Source organism: Geotrypetes seraphini, chromosome 1, assembly GCF_902459505.1.
Source record: "Geotrypetes seraphini chromosome 1, aGeoSer1.1, whole genome shotgun sequence".
Classification (NCBI taxonomy): Eukaryota; Metazoa; Chordata; class Amphibia; order Gymnophiona; family Dermophiidae; genus Geotrypetes; species Geotrypetes seraphini.
In genome coordinates, this window is record NC_047084.1 from 445,469,785 (window position 1) to 445,484,113 (window position 14,329).

Consider the following 14,329-nt stretch of genomic DNA (forward strand, 5'->3'; position numbering starts at 1 on the left):
CAGCAGTGGTCCTACCATTTCCATTTCTCCCTTTCCCCCTTTCACACCCTCTACCATCTCTCTCTGGCCCTGTTTCACCCCTTTTGCCATCTTTCCCTTTCCTGTCCCCCTCTATCCCCTACTATCTCTCCTGGTCCCCCTAGTAGCCCCTCTATCCTTCTCATCCATCTGTCTCTCTCTCCTTTCCTCACTTGAGTCCAACATCTCTCCCTTCTCCCACTCCCTCCCCTGAATCCATCACCTCCTGCCTCTGCGGAGCTCTCGCAGCTCCTCCTCCAGCCAAGATTCAGCCATCTACACTGGCTCCGGCTCGGGGGAGAGAGAGAGAGAGATTTGCACGCATGCGCACTCCTACCTGCGATGCCCTAAAGCGCACAGAAAACGGAACACGCAGGTGGGAGTGCGCATGCGCGCTTAGAGTTTTATTATATTAGATACTCATTGTGGGCAACCTGAAAACGAACCTGATTGCCTAGGCATGTCCACAAGAACTGCGTTGGGAACTACTGGTTTAGGAGACGCTTACCAGGCTCCTGACGCCCCTTGCTAGACACATGCAAGGCCTATCGCAAACGGTGGCTGTGGAAAGGAATTAAGCTGCCACCGTTGGGATTTCCAAGGACTACTACTAGTGATTATTTTGATAGCGCAACCACACGTACGCAGTGCTGCACTGAGTCACAAAGGGTAAGAAAACAGTCCCTGCTCGAAAGAGCTTACAATCTACACAGCCAAGACAAACAGGATGTCATGGATACAATTAAGGGGAACGTGGCGGAGAGTGTGGCGCAGTGGTTAAAGCTCCGACCTCAGCACCCTGAGGTTGTGGGTTCAAAAGCTGCTCCTTGTGACCCTGGGCATGTCACTTAATCCCCCCATTGCCCCAGGAACGTTAGATAGATTGTGAGCCCACCAGGACAGAGAGGGAAAACTGTTAAGAGTACAGTACCTAAATAAATGCATGTAAACCGTTCTGAGCTCCCCTGGGAGAGCGATATAGAAAATTGAATAAATAAAATGTAAAAAAAAAAAAAAAAGATTAATCAGCGGGCTGGGTTGGAGGGCAGAGGAGTAGGGTTAAGGATCGAAAGCTACATTCCCACTCTCACGTTCTTCTTCCAATACGGGGATGTCAAAACAACAGCGTCGAGCTTCACGAGAAACCAAACAGCCTCTGACTTGCCTTGCTCTTGAGCTCCACCTCCCTTCCCCCGGTCCTACTTTCAAACTTGTTTTTACCCCCTCCCCTTTCACAGAACCGTAGCGCGGTTTTTGGCGCCGACCACGGTTTTGTAAAAGAGAGAGAGGGAGGGAGGGGGGGGGGGGTAGCTAGCGATATCAACAATTCGCCCGCGCGCCGTGACCGGCTCAAGCGCGTTTTCACTCCTGCGAGGTCCCGCCCCCTTTGTTGCGACTTCCTGTTTCCGGCTGGGCGGGGAAAGCGGCAGAGAGCGCGGGACGCTGAATTGGAAACTGTTGGTGAGTGACTGTGGATAGAATTGTTGCCGCGGCTGCAAAACTGGGCGAGAAGTTTCCAAGGTAGGACGCGGGGAGCGAGGAGTCTGACAGATTGTGGGGAGTAGGCGCAGGGGCCATGGATGGGGGGAAGACTGCGGGAGGGAGGGAGGGAGGGGGGGGGGGTCTTTGAGTGGGCGCAGTTAAATGCCTGTCACTTTGGTGCCTCTGCTACCGCGTTGTGCACGTCCAGTCGCTCTTATCTTGTAACGTTGTACGACAGTGTCGGGCAATATTGTGAATGTTAAAGGATATCTTGAGTGTGTAGAACGGTGTTCTTAACGCGCTCGTCTAGAATAAAACAGCGCTTATTTTTTTTTTTTTTAAAAGATGTGGCTGTTGCTGAGAGTGGGGTTTGGCATTGAGCTCATCTGCTCCAAAGCAGATTTAACTTTTGTGTGGGAACTTTTGAGAAGGTTGTATTTTAAAGTAACATTAGTGTATTAAGTTGTCTTTATTAGAAAAACAAAACTAGATGCAATATATGCAGCTATGTTCTTTTTTCCCCCTTGAAGCTACTATTACTAGCGCTTCACCCCTTTTTTTTTTTTTTTTTTTTCGGAATCATCTGACAACACAGCACATTTTTCTAAATCAGTTTTTCATGCTGATTTCAGATCTGTTATTAGTTTTTTTTCAGTCACGTAAACTTTTAAAGTTATGACTAATGTTAGTTTATAGCGTTTTAGCATATAGGGTTTTAAGGAATGCAGCCTCAACTTAAAGAAATGTTATAGTACCTTCGGTCCAAAATCAAATAAGCACACAGCATGGCATAATTACACGGGCACTTAGCAACCAATATTTCTTCAAAAATGCTTAGAGTATGATTTTTTGTGCGCGAGTTGTGTCTGGATTCTCACTGCAACTATGGCTTTTTCTCCTCCTAATAGAGATTATAGAGAAATTAGATTTAAAGTGTAGAAGAAAAAATAACTTTTAGGTGCCGAGAAGGGATCTGGCTTGATTTACAAGCAGTGCACAATGTGGTAGTGCGCCATGTAGTTGGAATGCTTTGGGTCACCCAATTGCTGATATTCAGCGGCACTTAACCTGGCAGTGCTGTTGAATATCAAATTTTTAATTAGGATTTTATATACTGCCTATCAAGGTTATCTAAGCAGTTTTACAATCAGGTACTCAAGCATTTTCCTTATCTGTCCCGGTGGGCTCACAGTCTACCTAACATACCTGGGGCTATGGAGGATTAAGTGACTTGCCCAGGGTCACAAGGAGTATCATGGGGTTTGAACCCACAACCCCAGGGTGCTGAGGCTGTAGCTTCAACCACTGCAACACACACTCCTCCAAGTAGTTCAAAAATGTGAACAGGTTAGGGGCAGTACAGGGGGTGACATTAGAGAGGAACTATCTTAAACTTGCCTGGGTATCTATTTGAGCTCTTGCCAAAGTTATAATAATAATAATAATAATAACAGCTTATATACCGCAATACCGTGAAATTCTATGCGGTTTACAAAGATTAAGCAAAGGTACAAATTGATTGACTTTAAGAGGGGAGGAAGAAAGAGGGTTAATAGAACAGGAAATCCATTTTTGAGGAGAGAGTGATCAATAGAACAAGTTAATCGCTATAGAGGGGAGAGAGAAGAGAGGATCAATTGTCTAGATACTTTAGGAACAAGTGTGTTTTCAGATGTTTCCTAAATTCCTCATAAGTAGTGGGCGAAAGCAATTGTTCTAGGTCTTTACCCCATGATGCTGCTTGGTGCGAGAGAAGATGTTCATGGTGTTTTTTCAGTTTACAACCTCTCACTGGGGGGAAACAAAGTTGGAATGTGAGCTTCTCTTGTGTCTGTTGGCTGAGAAGACGAAAAGGTCAGTTATATATTTAGGGACAAGTCCGTGTAGTGCTTTGAAGCAGAAGCAGAAGAAGTTATAGTACAACTCTTTTCAATACAAGTTTTTATCCTAACTCGACACATACTAGGGATCTAATACCAGTATACATAATATACCGTTTACAGGTTACAATTTGCCATAGTTACAGTGCAAGGTTTTTCAACACAAGTTTTTAAAAATCCTAACGTGATGTATACTGAGGATCTAGTATCAATATACAGTATATTTCTTCATATCCAAATTTATTAGAGATATTAGCAAGGTAGTATTGACTAGTGCTGCCCGATTCAGGAAAATTTCGATTCGATTCAGCCCATTGAATCGATGATTCGATTCGATTTTCCTGCCCAATTGGGTGTTTTTTGTTTTTTTCCAAACATCCTGGTGGGATTATTTTATAGCCTCTTCATCCCCTTTGCCTTCTCCTAACCACACTGGCACTGTGGTGTAAACAAAATAAACAAACAAAAAAGACTTTTCCTCTCTCTGTTAAATCCTAGCTCATGTTTGCGGTCTATCACCAGCTCTGGCAGAATTCACATTTCAAATCTGACATTGTAATCACTAAACAGAAAATAAAATTAGTTTTTCTACCTTTTGTTGTCTGGTCATTATTCAAATCTTGTCGGTCCCAGGCTCTGGTTGTCTTCTGAAAATTTGCTTGCCAGGGTCTCCTTTCTTCTTTCTCCGTGCTAACCATCCATCTGCCATCTCTGTCCTCCCCTTCCGTTTTCCTTTCCTCCCCGGAAGTCTGGCATCTTTCCTTTTTTTCGTCTCCATCCACAGATCCACCTTTTCTCAACTACCCTTTCATCCAGCATCTCTCCCTCCTTTCCCACCACCCCAGGGTCCACATCTCTCCCTTTCTGTTCCCAACTACCCTCCTATCCAGTATCTCTATCCCCCCCTCCACACCATCCCTTGTGTCTAACTTCTCTCCCTTTCTATTCCTTCCCTCCCTAATTCCAGTTGTCCACCATATCTCTCCCTCTCCTCTGTTTATTTTTCCCCCCCAAAGTCCGGCATATGCACGTCTCTTTGAACCCTCCTTCCCTCCGTGTACTTCTACACCAGGGCTCCACTGGAGGCCTGCCCCCCACCCCTGAAGGTCTGTCTGCCTCCCCCCGAAGGCTTGTGCCACCATCCCTGAAGGCCTGCCCCCCCCCTTGAAGGCCTGCACCCCCCTGCCCAGGCTATTCCACCATGCCCCGCTCCGCCCGCTTCTTTTCCCCTTCTTGCTTCTCTACTTCTCCTCTTCACTGTTCTCTTTCTTTCCCTTTCTCCCACCAGACCTTTTTCTCTGCTCACTCCATCCTTCTCGCCAAATTCTCTTTATCCTCTTTCCAACCCTATATTTCTCTTCCTGTCTCCTTTTTCATTCCCATCCTTCGTTCAGTACTTTTTCACTCCTTTATAGCCTAGTCCTATTGGCTCTTCACTCCTTGCCTCCTTCCCCTCAGCTCTCCTCTCAGGCTATCTACACTTGATCTCTTTTTTTATTTTTTTTAATCGTGCAGCACTCTGATGGCAGCAGAAGAAATGCTGTGCTGCTGTAGGTCCAGTCTCATGGCAAGTGTTGCAGGATCCTCCCTGTGAAAGCCTGCCTGCCTTCCCCCAAGCCAACCTGCCACCAATTCCACCTCCCGCTACTCACCCCCTGCCCGCCGCCGCTGCTACCAACTCCATTTAACACCCCCCCTGCTGCTGCCACAACTCCAAAAGGGCCAGACGCGTGCAGCGATTGCACCCGCTGGTCCATAAGCCTTCCCCCGACATCAATTCTGACAGAGAGAAGGCTTATGGGCTGGCAGCGTGTAATCGCTGCACACGCCTGGTTCTTTTGGAGTTGCAGCAGTTGGAGCGGAATTAAATGGAGCTGGCGGGCAGGTCGCAAGCAGGCAAGGACCAACAGTAGCACCGTCTATAGAGGCAGGAGATATACACAGAAACACCACTGCCGCCTGCACTCATCGTAGCAGTGCATTGGGCCCACCCTTTAATCCGGCCCTAGATGCGCGGGAGGCTAGGGGGGAAGCCGGAAACCAGCACTTCCTGACTGACCATCCACCCTCGCCCTCTAAAGCAGGAGTGGCAGCGGCCGGCCTGCAAGAGGCAGCGCTGCTGCTCCTTCTTTAGGGGGCGAGGGGGGGAGGGTCAGTAAGCAAATCGGGAGGCCGATTTTTTGTTTGTTTGTTTTGAATCGATTCACCCGAAGTGAATCGGTGAATCGATTCGAATTGGGCAGCACTAGTATTGACTCATTGAACCACCCCTTTTTCCAGAGTACAGCACTCATCTTCCTCTTTTCAGGGCTTTAGGGAAGCACCAGGTTTGTTGCAATAAGCTGAGTCATCTAGTTAGGGGATTTCTTTGTACCCCCCATCCCACTCTTGTGGGTCTCAAGAGTTGGGGATCCTACTGTTTTTGCTGGCTATCAAGGGTGTGATGGTTATAGTTGGAAGCATCTTAGTCCATCTAATCTGGAGGCAAAGATAATTTGATTAGTGCTGTAGCAGTTTCTAACTTTATTGAGAGTGAAAGCGGTCTGGGTGAGGTCTGACAATGCTTTGGCAGTGGCTTATATCAATATGCAAGGACGAACCAAGCTTGTAGCAGTACTAGCAATCTGTGCAGATTTGTAAAACCATATCTCATTGCAATCTTGGTGGTGTACATACATTGTCCAAACTTGCAATGTACAAGCACATTTTATCAGTCTGTGTCCTGTATATGGCCATTTAGTTGAGGATGGGCTGGAGAGGGCTTCGACGGCTGGGATGGTTTAGATGGGCTGGAGTGAGCTTTGATGGCGACTCATGTATATGGAACCTAAGCACATTACTGGGCAAAGCTCTGGGTTTCTGGCTCAGAAATAGCTAAGAAAAAGGACAATTTAAATTAAATCATTAATTTATAGAGTATATGGTTGGGCCCACTGGAAAGACCATTCGGATCTATATCTGCCGTCATTTACTATGTTACTATGAAATGCCTTAAATCCAGGGGAATGGATCCAAGTTACTCAGTATTCTGGGTCCTAGGGGAACATTGAGGCATGCTTTGCTGCATCTTGATGGCGGTGTAGCTGAAATGTGAAATGTTCCCTGTTTGTTCAGTCGTAGGAAGGCACCCTGGTTGGCCAACAGTGTGCTAGTGCAGCCTTGGCTGGAGCAGGAACCTATCTATGTGATTCCACTCTTCCCCCCTCTCATTGGCCGGGTGTCAGGTCAAAGGCGCGAACAGACAACTGAGCGCAGTGTGGAGGCGCGCGCCGAAGAAAAAGACTGTTTTTATGGGCTACGACTGGGGTGTGGGGGGGCCCCCCACTTTACTTTATACAGATCGCACCGCATTGTGGGGGCGTTGTGGGGGGTTTGGGGTGTTGTAACCCCCCACATTTTACTGAAAACTTAACTTTTTCCCTGTTTTTAGGGAAAAAGTTACATTTTCACTAAAATGGGGGGGTTACAACCCCCCCAAACCCCCCACAATGCTGCTGCGATCTGTATTAAATAAAGTGGGGGGGGGGGGGCTCCCCAACAAAATCCCCCATCGCAGCCCCTAAAAACAGTCTTTTTCTTCGGCGCGCACCTCCGTCTTGCGCTCAGTTGTCAGCGCGCGCCTTTGTCTTCCGCGTTACTGTCCATGAACCCATAGGCCGGGGCCTCTGAAGAGTGGCCAGGCATCTATTTCTCATGATATGTTAAGTGCAGTGTTTTTGTATCTTGCTGAATCCTCATTAGAGTTCTAGGCAGGGGTACGGTGCAGCATTTCTCTAAGCCCCCACCCCCCTCCAAAATAGAGTACCTCTCTTTCTCTCATTATTGACAGCCTTCACAACTATCTGCTCTGCCTGCATTGTGCCTTCCTCTTTGCCGGGTCCCACCTACTTCCTGCTTCTGCCAAGGCAGGAACCGGCAGAAAGGAAGGCCAGATACCGGCAGAGCAGTGAGGTATAAAGGCTGAGGTTGCCATTGCTGAAAGGGAAAATTCCCTCACCATGATGCCAACTGACCCCGGGAGAACCTCCTTATGGTCTGCACCCAGGACAGATTACAACCCCCCCTTGGTACGCCACTGGATAGTAGCCTTAAGGAACTGAATTGGTATTAAATTGAATTGAAAAATCCATTTATATGAGTGAATCAAATCAAACGTTTTGACCAAATTGAACAGCACTATTTACCAGTAGCAATACTGCCTTTGGTAGAATGGTGTTACGGGGGTCTTCTCTTTCTTTGTCCCAAGTAAGATACATTTCCTTGATCTGAACTGGTCTAGCAGGATAAAATGAAGGTGAAATTTACATGTTAACTTCTTTTTCTTGAATCCTGCTAGATGAATCAAGGGCCTGCTCTGGGAGATTATAGTATTAGGGAATTTACCTGAACACTGGCTTCTTTCTTCCTCTTTTTTCTCCTAGGTTTACTTAATTTTTTCTGGTTTTGGTTAGCACATTTAGTAGTGGTTCCATGAGGAGTTTCCAACTTATGTGAAGTGTTTTCATGTGGTTCTTTGACATTCTTGTACTGAAGGATTCTAGAATGCCAGATTTTATATTTGTGATGTCATTGGGAATGTTCAGTTTTTCTCTCTCCATCTGCTGGTAGGGGGGCATAACCATTGATATAGACTGTTTTAGCAGGATTCAAGGAAAAGAAATTAACATGGCCAAAAAAGATTGAATTTTATTCATTCTTGAAAAAGCATCTAATTGCCTAAAAAATAAACACCTAAATGTCTAAACTATAAATACCTAGAATCAGAAGTTGTAGGGTCCCTCAATACATAATTGAAAAACTCCCCATCTATCACCCAACCAGACTGCTCAGATCACATCACGAAAACTGACTGTGCATTCCACTGGCGCACCAGCTCCATCTGGAAACTGCCTAGAAAAGATCCTTTTCTCACACCATGGCAAAACTGTGGAACCAGCTCCCCCCAGACATCCGAACTATTGAAGACTTACCGTATTTTTCACTCCATAAGACGCACCCTAGATTTAGAGTAGGAAAACAAGAAAAAACCCCATTCTGAACCAAATTGTGCAGGCTCTGCACCCTTTCTCCCCTTCCCTGCCAGGCTGTTCCTTTCATTTTTCATATATACAGAATACATACAGCAGATGTAAATTCTCAAAACTGACACATTTCAATCACTAAATTTGAAAATAAAATCATTTTTCCTACCTTTATTGTCTGGTGATTTCATGAGTCTCCTTTCTTCACTCAGACCCAACAATTGTCCCTTTCTATTCCCTCCCTCCCATGTCCCAAGTTCGTGCCCCCTCCACCTCACTGCCTTCTAGCCTTTGTCCTCCATCCTCCCTCCCTCCCATGTCCCAAGTTTGTGCCCCTTCTAGCCTTTGTCCTTCATCCTACCTCCTATGTCCTGAGTTCGTGCCCCTCATGGCCTTCCAGCCTTTGTCCTTCGTCCTCCCTGCCGTGCCGAAGCCTGCCTACCCGCTGCCGATTCCTCCTCCTCTGCCCCCGGTCCACTGCCGCTGCGCTGCAGCTCCAGGAAGGGAAGGGCCAGCGTGCAGCGATTGCACGTTGCCGGCCCACAAGCCTTCCCTCGACGTCAGAACTGATGTCGGGGGAAGGCATGTAGGCCGGTGACGTGCATAGAAACATAGAAGATGACGGCAGAAAAGGGCTACAGCCCATCAAGTCTGCCCACTCTGCTTACCCATTCCCTGTCTATGCCCTAATGACCCAATTTCCTTATCTTGACCCTCTTAGGGATCCCACATGGGTATCCCATTTATTCTTAAAGTCTGGCACGCTGTCTGCCTCGATCACCTGCACTGGAAGCTTGTTCCAATGATCAACCACTCTCTCTGTGAAGAAATACTTTCTGGTGTCGCCATGAAATTTTCCGCCCCTGAGTTTGAGCGGGTGCCCTCTTGTGGCCGAGGGTCCCTTGAGAAAGAAAATATCATCTTCCACTTCGACACGTCCCGTGAGGTACTTAAATGTTTCGATCATGTCTCCCCTCTTCCTACGTTCCTCAAGAGTGTAGAGCTGCAATTTGTTCAGTCTCTCTTCGTACGAGAGACCCTTGAGCCCCGAGATCATCCTGGTGGCCGTCCGTTGAACCGATTCAATTCTGCGCACATCTTTACTGTAATGTGGCCTCCAGAATTGCACACAGTACTCCAGATGAGGTCTCACCATGGCCCTGTACAACGGCATTATGACTTCAGGCTTTCGGCTGACGAAACTTCTATTGATACAACCCAATATCTGCCTTGCCTTAGATGAAGCCTTCTCCACTTGATTGGCAGTTTTCATGTCTGCACTGATGATTACTCCTAAATCTCGTTCTGCTGAACTCCTAGTTAAAGTTTCTCCGTTCAAGAAGTACGTCCTGCATGGATTTCTGCTTCCGAGGTGCATGACCTTACATTTCTTAGCATTGAAGCCTAGCTGCCAGGTTGAGGACCAACTTTCCATTGTAAGCAGGTCCTGCGCCATATAATTCTGTAAACTGCATTCACTTACTATATTACATAGTTTGGCGTCATCGGCGAATAGTGTTATTTTACCTTGAAGCCCTTGAGTCAGATCCCCTATGAATATGTTGAAAAGGAGTGGACCCAGGACCGAGCCCTGTGGCACTCCACTGGTCACCTCCGATGTTTTAGAGAGGGTACCATTAACCACCACCCTCTGAAGTCTGCCACTCAGCCAATCATTGACCCATGCAGTTAGTGTCTCTCCTAACCCCATCGATTCCATCTTGCTTAGCAGCCTGCGGTGTGGGACACTGTCAAAAGCTTTCCTGAAGTCCAGGTACACGACGTCCAAAGACTCTCCCAAGTCCAACTTTCTTGTTACCCAGTCAAAGAAGCTGATGAGATTGGATTGGCAGGACCTACCCTTGGTGAATCCATGCTGACTGGGATCCCGAAGATTCCCTTCATTCAAGATCGTGTCCAATTTGCTTTTAATTAGTGTTTCCATGAGTTTGCACACTATTGATGTGAGACTCACCGGTCTATAATTCGCAGCCTCTGCCCTGCAACCCTTTTTATGCAGAGGAACGACATTAGCTAATTTCCAGTCCAGGGGAACTTTCCCCTTACTTAGGGAGAGATTGAATAGCTCAGCCAACGGTTTCGCCAGGACATCGCTCAATTCTCTGAGCATTCTTGGGTGCAAATTGTCTGGTCCCAAGGCTTTGTTCACCTTGAGTCTTGCCAGTTCACTGTAAACTTCACCTGGTGTGAACTCAAAATTCTGAAACGGGTCTTCTGTGCTTTGTGTTGCCTTCAACTGGGGACCGTGTCCCGGTGCCTCACAGGTGAAGACTGAGCAGAAGTATTCATTCAGTAGTTCGGCTTTATCGGAATCTGCTTCCACGTAACTTCCGTCCGGTCTTCTAAGGCGTACTATCCCGCCTGTGTTCCTTTTTCTGTCACTAATATACCTGAAGAAGGATTTGTCCCCCTTTTTAATGTTTTTTGCCAGAATTTCTTCCACTCGAAGTTTTGCCTCCCTAACTGCCATTTTGACCGCTGTAGACCTGGTCCTATATTCTAGGACCAGAATATAGGACCAGGTCTACAGCGGTCAAAATGGCAGTTAGGGAGGCAAAACTTAGTTAGGGAGGCAATCGCTGTATGCTGGCCCTTCCTTTCCTGGAGTTGCAGCAGCGGCAGGCAGGTGGTCGGGGAGCAGCAGTCAGCCCGTGTACCCCCAATGAATGGGACATTTTAAAACAGGGTGGGTGGGGGTGTTTAAAAAAAAAGTTACCTTTGCTTCATAAGACGCACTGAAATTTCTACCCAATTTGGGGTAGAAAAAAAATGAGTCTTATGAAGCGAAAAATATGGTACTACCTTTCCGGAAAGTGATAAAAAACATCTTGTTCTCAAACCAAGGCATTCCTGTACTAAAACTTTAGAGATCAAGCACTAACAGCTTTCTAACCAAGCCCTAACAGCATACTGCTAGTAGCAAGGTACTGATTGCTATGGGTGCCTTCCACCCATCTCATGTCTCTAGCTCAACTACGGATATTTCCTTTCCCACCATAGCTATTTACTTGAATACATTGACCTTGGTTCTATTGAGTATATGACATGATCTTAATCCAGTCAGGACTATATACCACGGCCACCATTGCTACTGACTGGATATCCTTGCTTCAAACCTAAAGCCCCCAGCATAGAGTGAATGCCTCTTCCATCCCCCTCCTCCCCCAGATAATATTTGATATATACAACTCTCCCTTCTCACGATATTCGAGGCATATACCCTTAAGCTTGACTCCTTTTACTGTGTATTCACCTCGGTCCTCTCTCCTCCCAGCAGTATACTATGTGTGTACTATTATGCATGTACAGTGGTACCTTGGATTACGAGCATAATCCGTTCCAGGAGCATGCTCGTAATCCGAAATGCTCGTTTATCAAAGCGAGTTTCCCCATAGGAAATAATTGAAACTCGCTTTGATACGTTCCTACCCCCCGAGGCCAGCGGCGCTGCTCTATCCCCCCCCCCCACGAGAACCGGCATTGCTCCCCCCGAAGGCCCCCCAATGCTCAAGGCCTGCGAGTTCACATTCTCTCCGAGAATCTCGGAGAAAGCGTGAACTCGCAGGCCTTGAGCATGTGCAGATACTCAAGGCCCAGCAAGAAGAGGAAGTCGATCTTCGGGCACCGGCACCAACGCACAGGACATGCTGGTGCCGGTGCCCAGGCCCAGATGACAGTAAGAAGCGGCGGGGGGGGGGTGCCGGATCGCAGGGGGAGGGTGCCGGATCGTGGGGTGCTCCGCTCGCAAATCGAGGCACGCTTGGTTTCCGAGGCGCCGATTTTGCTAATGTTTTGCTCGTCCTGCAAAACACTCACAAACCGGTGCACTCGTAAACCAAGGTACCACTGTATCTCTAAAACAATATGATTATATCGTCTCAACCCTACAGTATATACAATGTACCTTTATTCCTGTACCCAATCATTGTGAATGTAATACTGTAACCTGTTCTAGGCTCCTGGGTAGGATGGGATATAAAATTGAAATAAATGAATAAATATATATCCTAGCTTCCAGCTATAGTTTGTCAAATATTTTGCATTATTGTTTGTTTTCCTCTTTCATTTTTGACTGTTTTAGGTAGATGAACATACTTATGTTTAAAATGCCACTAAAATGGGCATATTGGCGTTCAAGAAATTGAAAAATATTTTGAACATATTTATGTCATGTACAGTTATTAATTTCTTATAAATATGCAACATTTTGTTTCAAGGTGCATCTTGCAATGAAAAATGGCTGTCAAGCAAGATAACCAGGCTCGGATATTAATGTTGGCAGAAGAAGTCAGTAACTTATCAGAAGAGCTTACACAGTGTCAGGTATGTGAATGACTTTGAAGCATTTGTGCTTTGATATATACTCCCTTCTGTTTAGTTCTCTTCTTACTCTGCTCTGTGTATTCTTGATTGTGTAATCTATCCCCTTCCTTCCAAAGAAAGTAGTACGTTATTAGAATTTTTTCACTGAAGGGAAAGGAAAGAGGGATGGCTATCTTGCTAAGTACTTAATAATGTTGTACAATGTTGTTGTTTTTTTTTTTTTACTCCAGAGACTTAAGGTTAGAGCAGTGTTTCCCAAGCTGTGTGCTGTAATGAAAGATATAAACACCGGTCTTTCATTCCCTAGCAAGAAACCTCTGTCCTTTCCCCATACTTCAGTTTACAGTCTTCAGGCTGCCTGCAGCTTAAACATGCTGTCTTTGAGAACCCGGAAGCTTTCTTTGCTACAGCGTCCTGCCTCTGCAGACACAGGAAGATGAAGCAGAGAAAGCTTTCGGAGCCACCTAAATTAGTGTGTTTCAGCTGGGGTGGCCAAAGATAGCAAGCTGCAGTGTGGGGAAGGGAGACAGAGGTACCAGATCCTGCTGTGTGTGTGCGTTTGGGGGGGGGGGGGTAGGAGAAATGCCTCACCCAATTGGGAGGGAGGGGTAAGTGAGAAAATCGTCAAATCGGGGTTGTGGGGGAGAAGGAAGACAGATGCCAGACCAGGTCAGGGAAGGTAGAGGAGAGAGAGGATGATGGCAGACCATGGGGGAAGGGAAGAATCTAATCTAGTCTAGTCTTCAATTTATATACTGAATCCTTTCCCGAAGGAACTCGATTCGGTTTACAATTAATTAAAAAATAAGATAACATCTAGTAGATCAAATGAAAAGAGTACTATTAGTTAGGATTAGATAGATATTTAAATAGTTGGAGGAACTGGTCTGAATAACTATTGCATAAACAACCAAGTTTTTAGATCTTTCCAAAATTGCTGTAACTGACCTAACAGTCTTAGAGTCTGGCAGTTTATTCCAAATTTCCACCAAAAAGAGGAGAGAGATCAGATTGGGAGGAGGGAGAGAGATGTCAGACCATGGGGTGAGGGGGAAGGAGCTGTTAGATAGAGATGCCATTAAAAAATAACTTCTTATATCAAAATTCAATTGTTAAATAAAAATACAAAATGATCAAAACCAAACAGCGAAATGATTGAGTGCTCAGTTCAAAACACCAACTTAACACAGCAGCAGCGTCTTGTTAAGGTGTTAATACAGACATCATAGCACCCTCCTGCCTACCTCAAACATTAGTTTATGTATTAGACTAGTATTTTAGCCCGTCACATTAACGGGTGCTAGAATATATGTCTGTGTGTCTTTATTTCTGTCTCTCTCTCTCCCTCCCGCTGTCTGTCTCTCTCCCTGGCCCCCTTTGTCTGTCTGTCTTTCTGTGTCTCTCCCTGCCCCTGTGTCTTTTTCTTCTTTTCTTTCTATCTATCTGTCTCTCCCTGCATCCTATGCAGCAGCATTTCTCTCCCACCACTTCCCTGTGCAGCAGCCACAGCAGCATTCCCTCCCCCTCCATTTCCCTCTTCCCACACCACTTCCCTGTGCAGCAGCAGCGTTTCCCCTACCCCCC

The 14,329-nt window shown here is 46.3% G+C and overlaps 1 protein-coding gene across 5 annotated transcripts in view; it reads left to right on the top strand.

Annotated features, from left to right (window-relative positions):
• Positions 1–1,361: 1,361 nt before the first annotated feature.
• CNTLN (centlein) overlaps positions 1,362–14,329 on the top strand; it is a 557,312-nt gene continuing 544,344 nt past the window's right edge. For 3 of the 5 annotated variants that reach the window (XM_033920556.1, XM_033920539.1, XM_033920518.1), the window contains exons 1-2: positions 1,410–1,539; positions 12,640–12,745. In XM_033920556.1, coding sequence (XP_033776447.1) covers positions 12,659–12,745 — 87 coding nt within the window. In that variant the 5' untranslated portion in view covers positions 1,410–1,539; positions 12,640–12,658. Of the gene's footprint in view, positions 1,540–12,639; positions 12,746–14,329 lie in introns of all 5 variants that reach the window. The other 2 variants (XM_033920529.1, XM_033920547.1) reach the window with 2 other exon arrangements.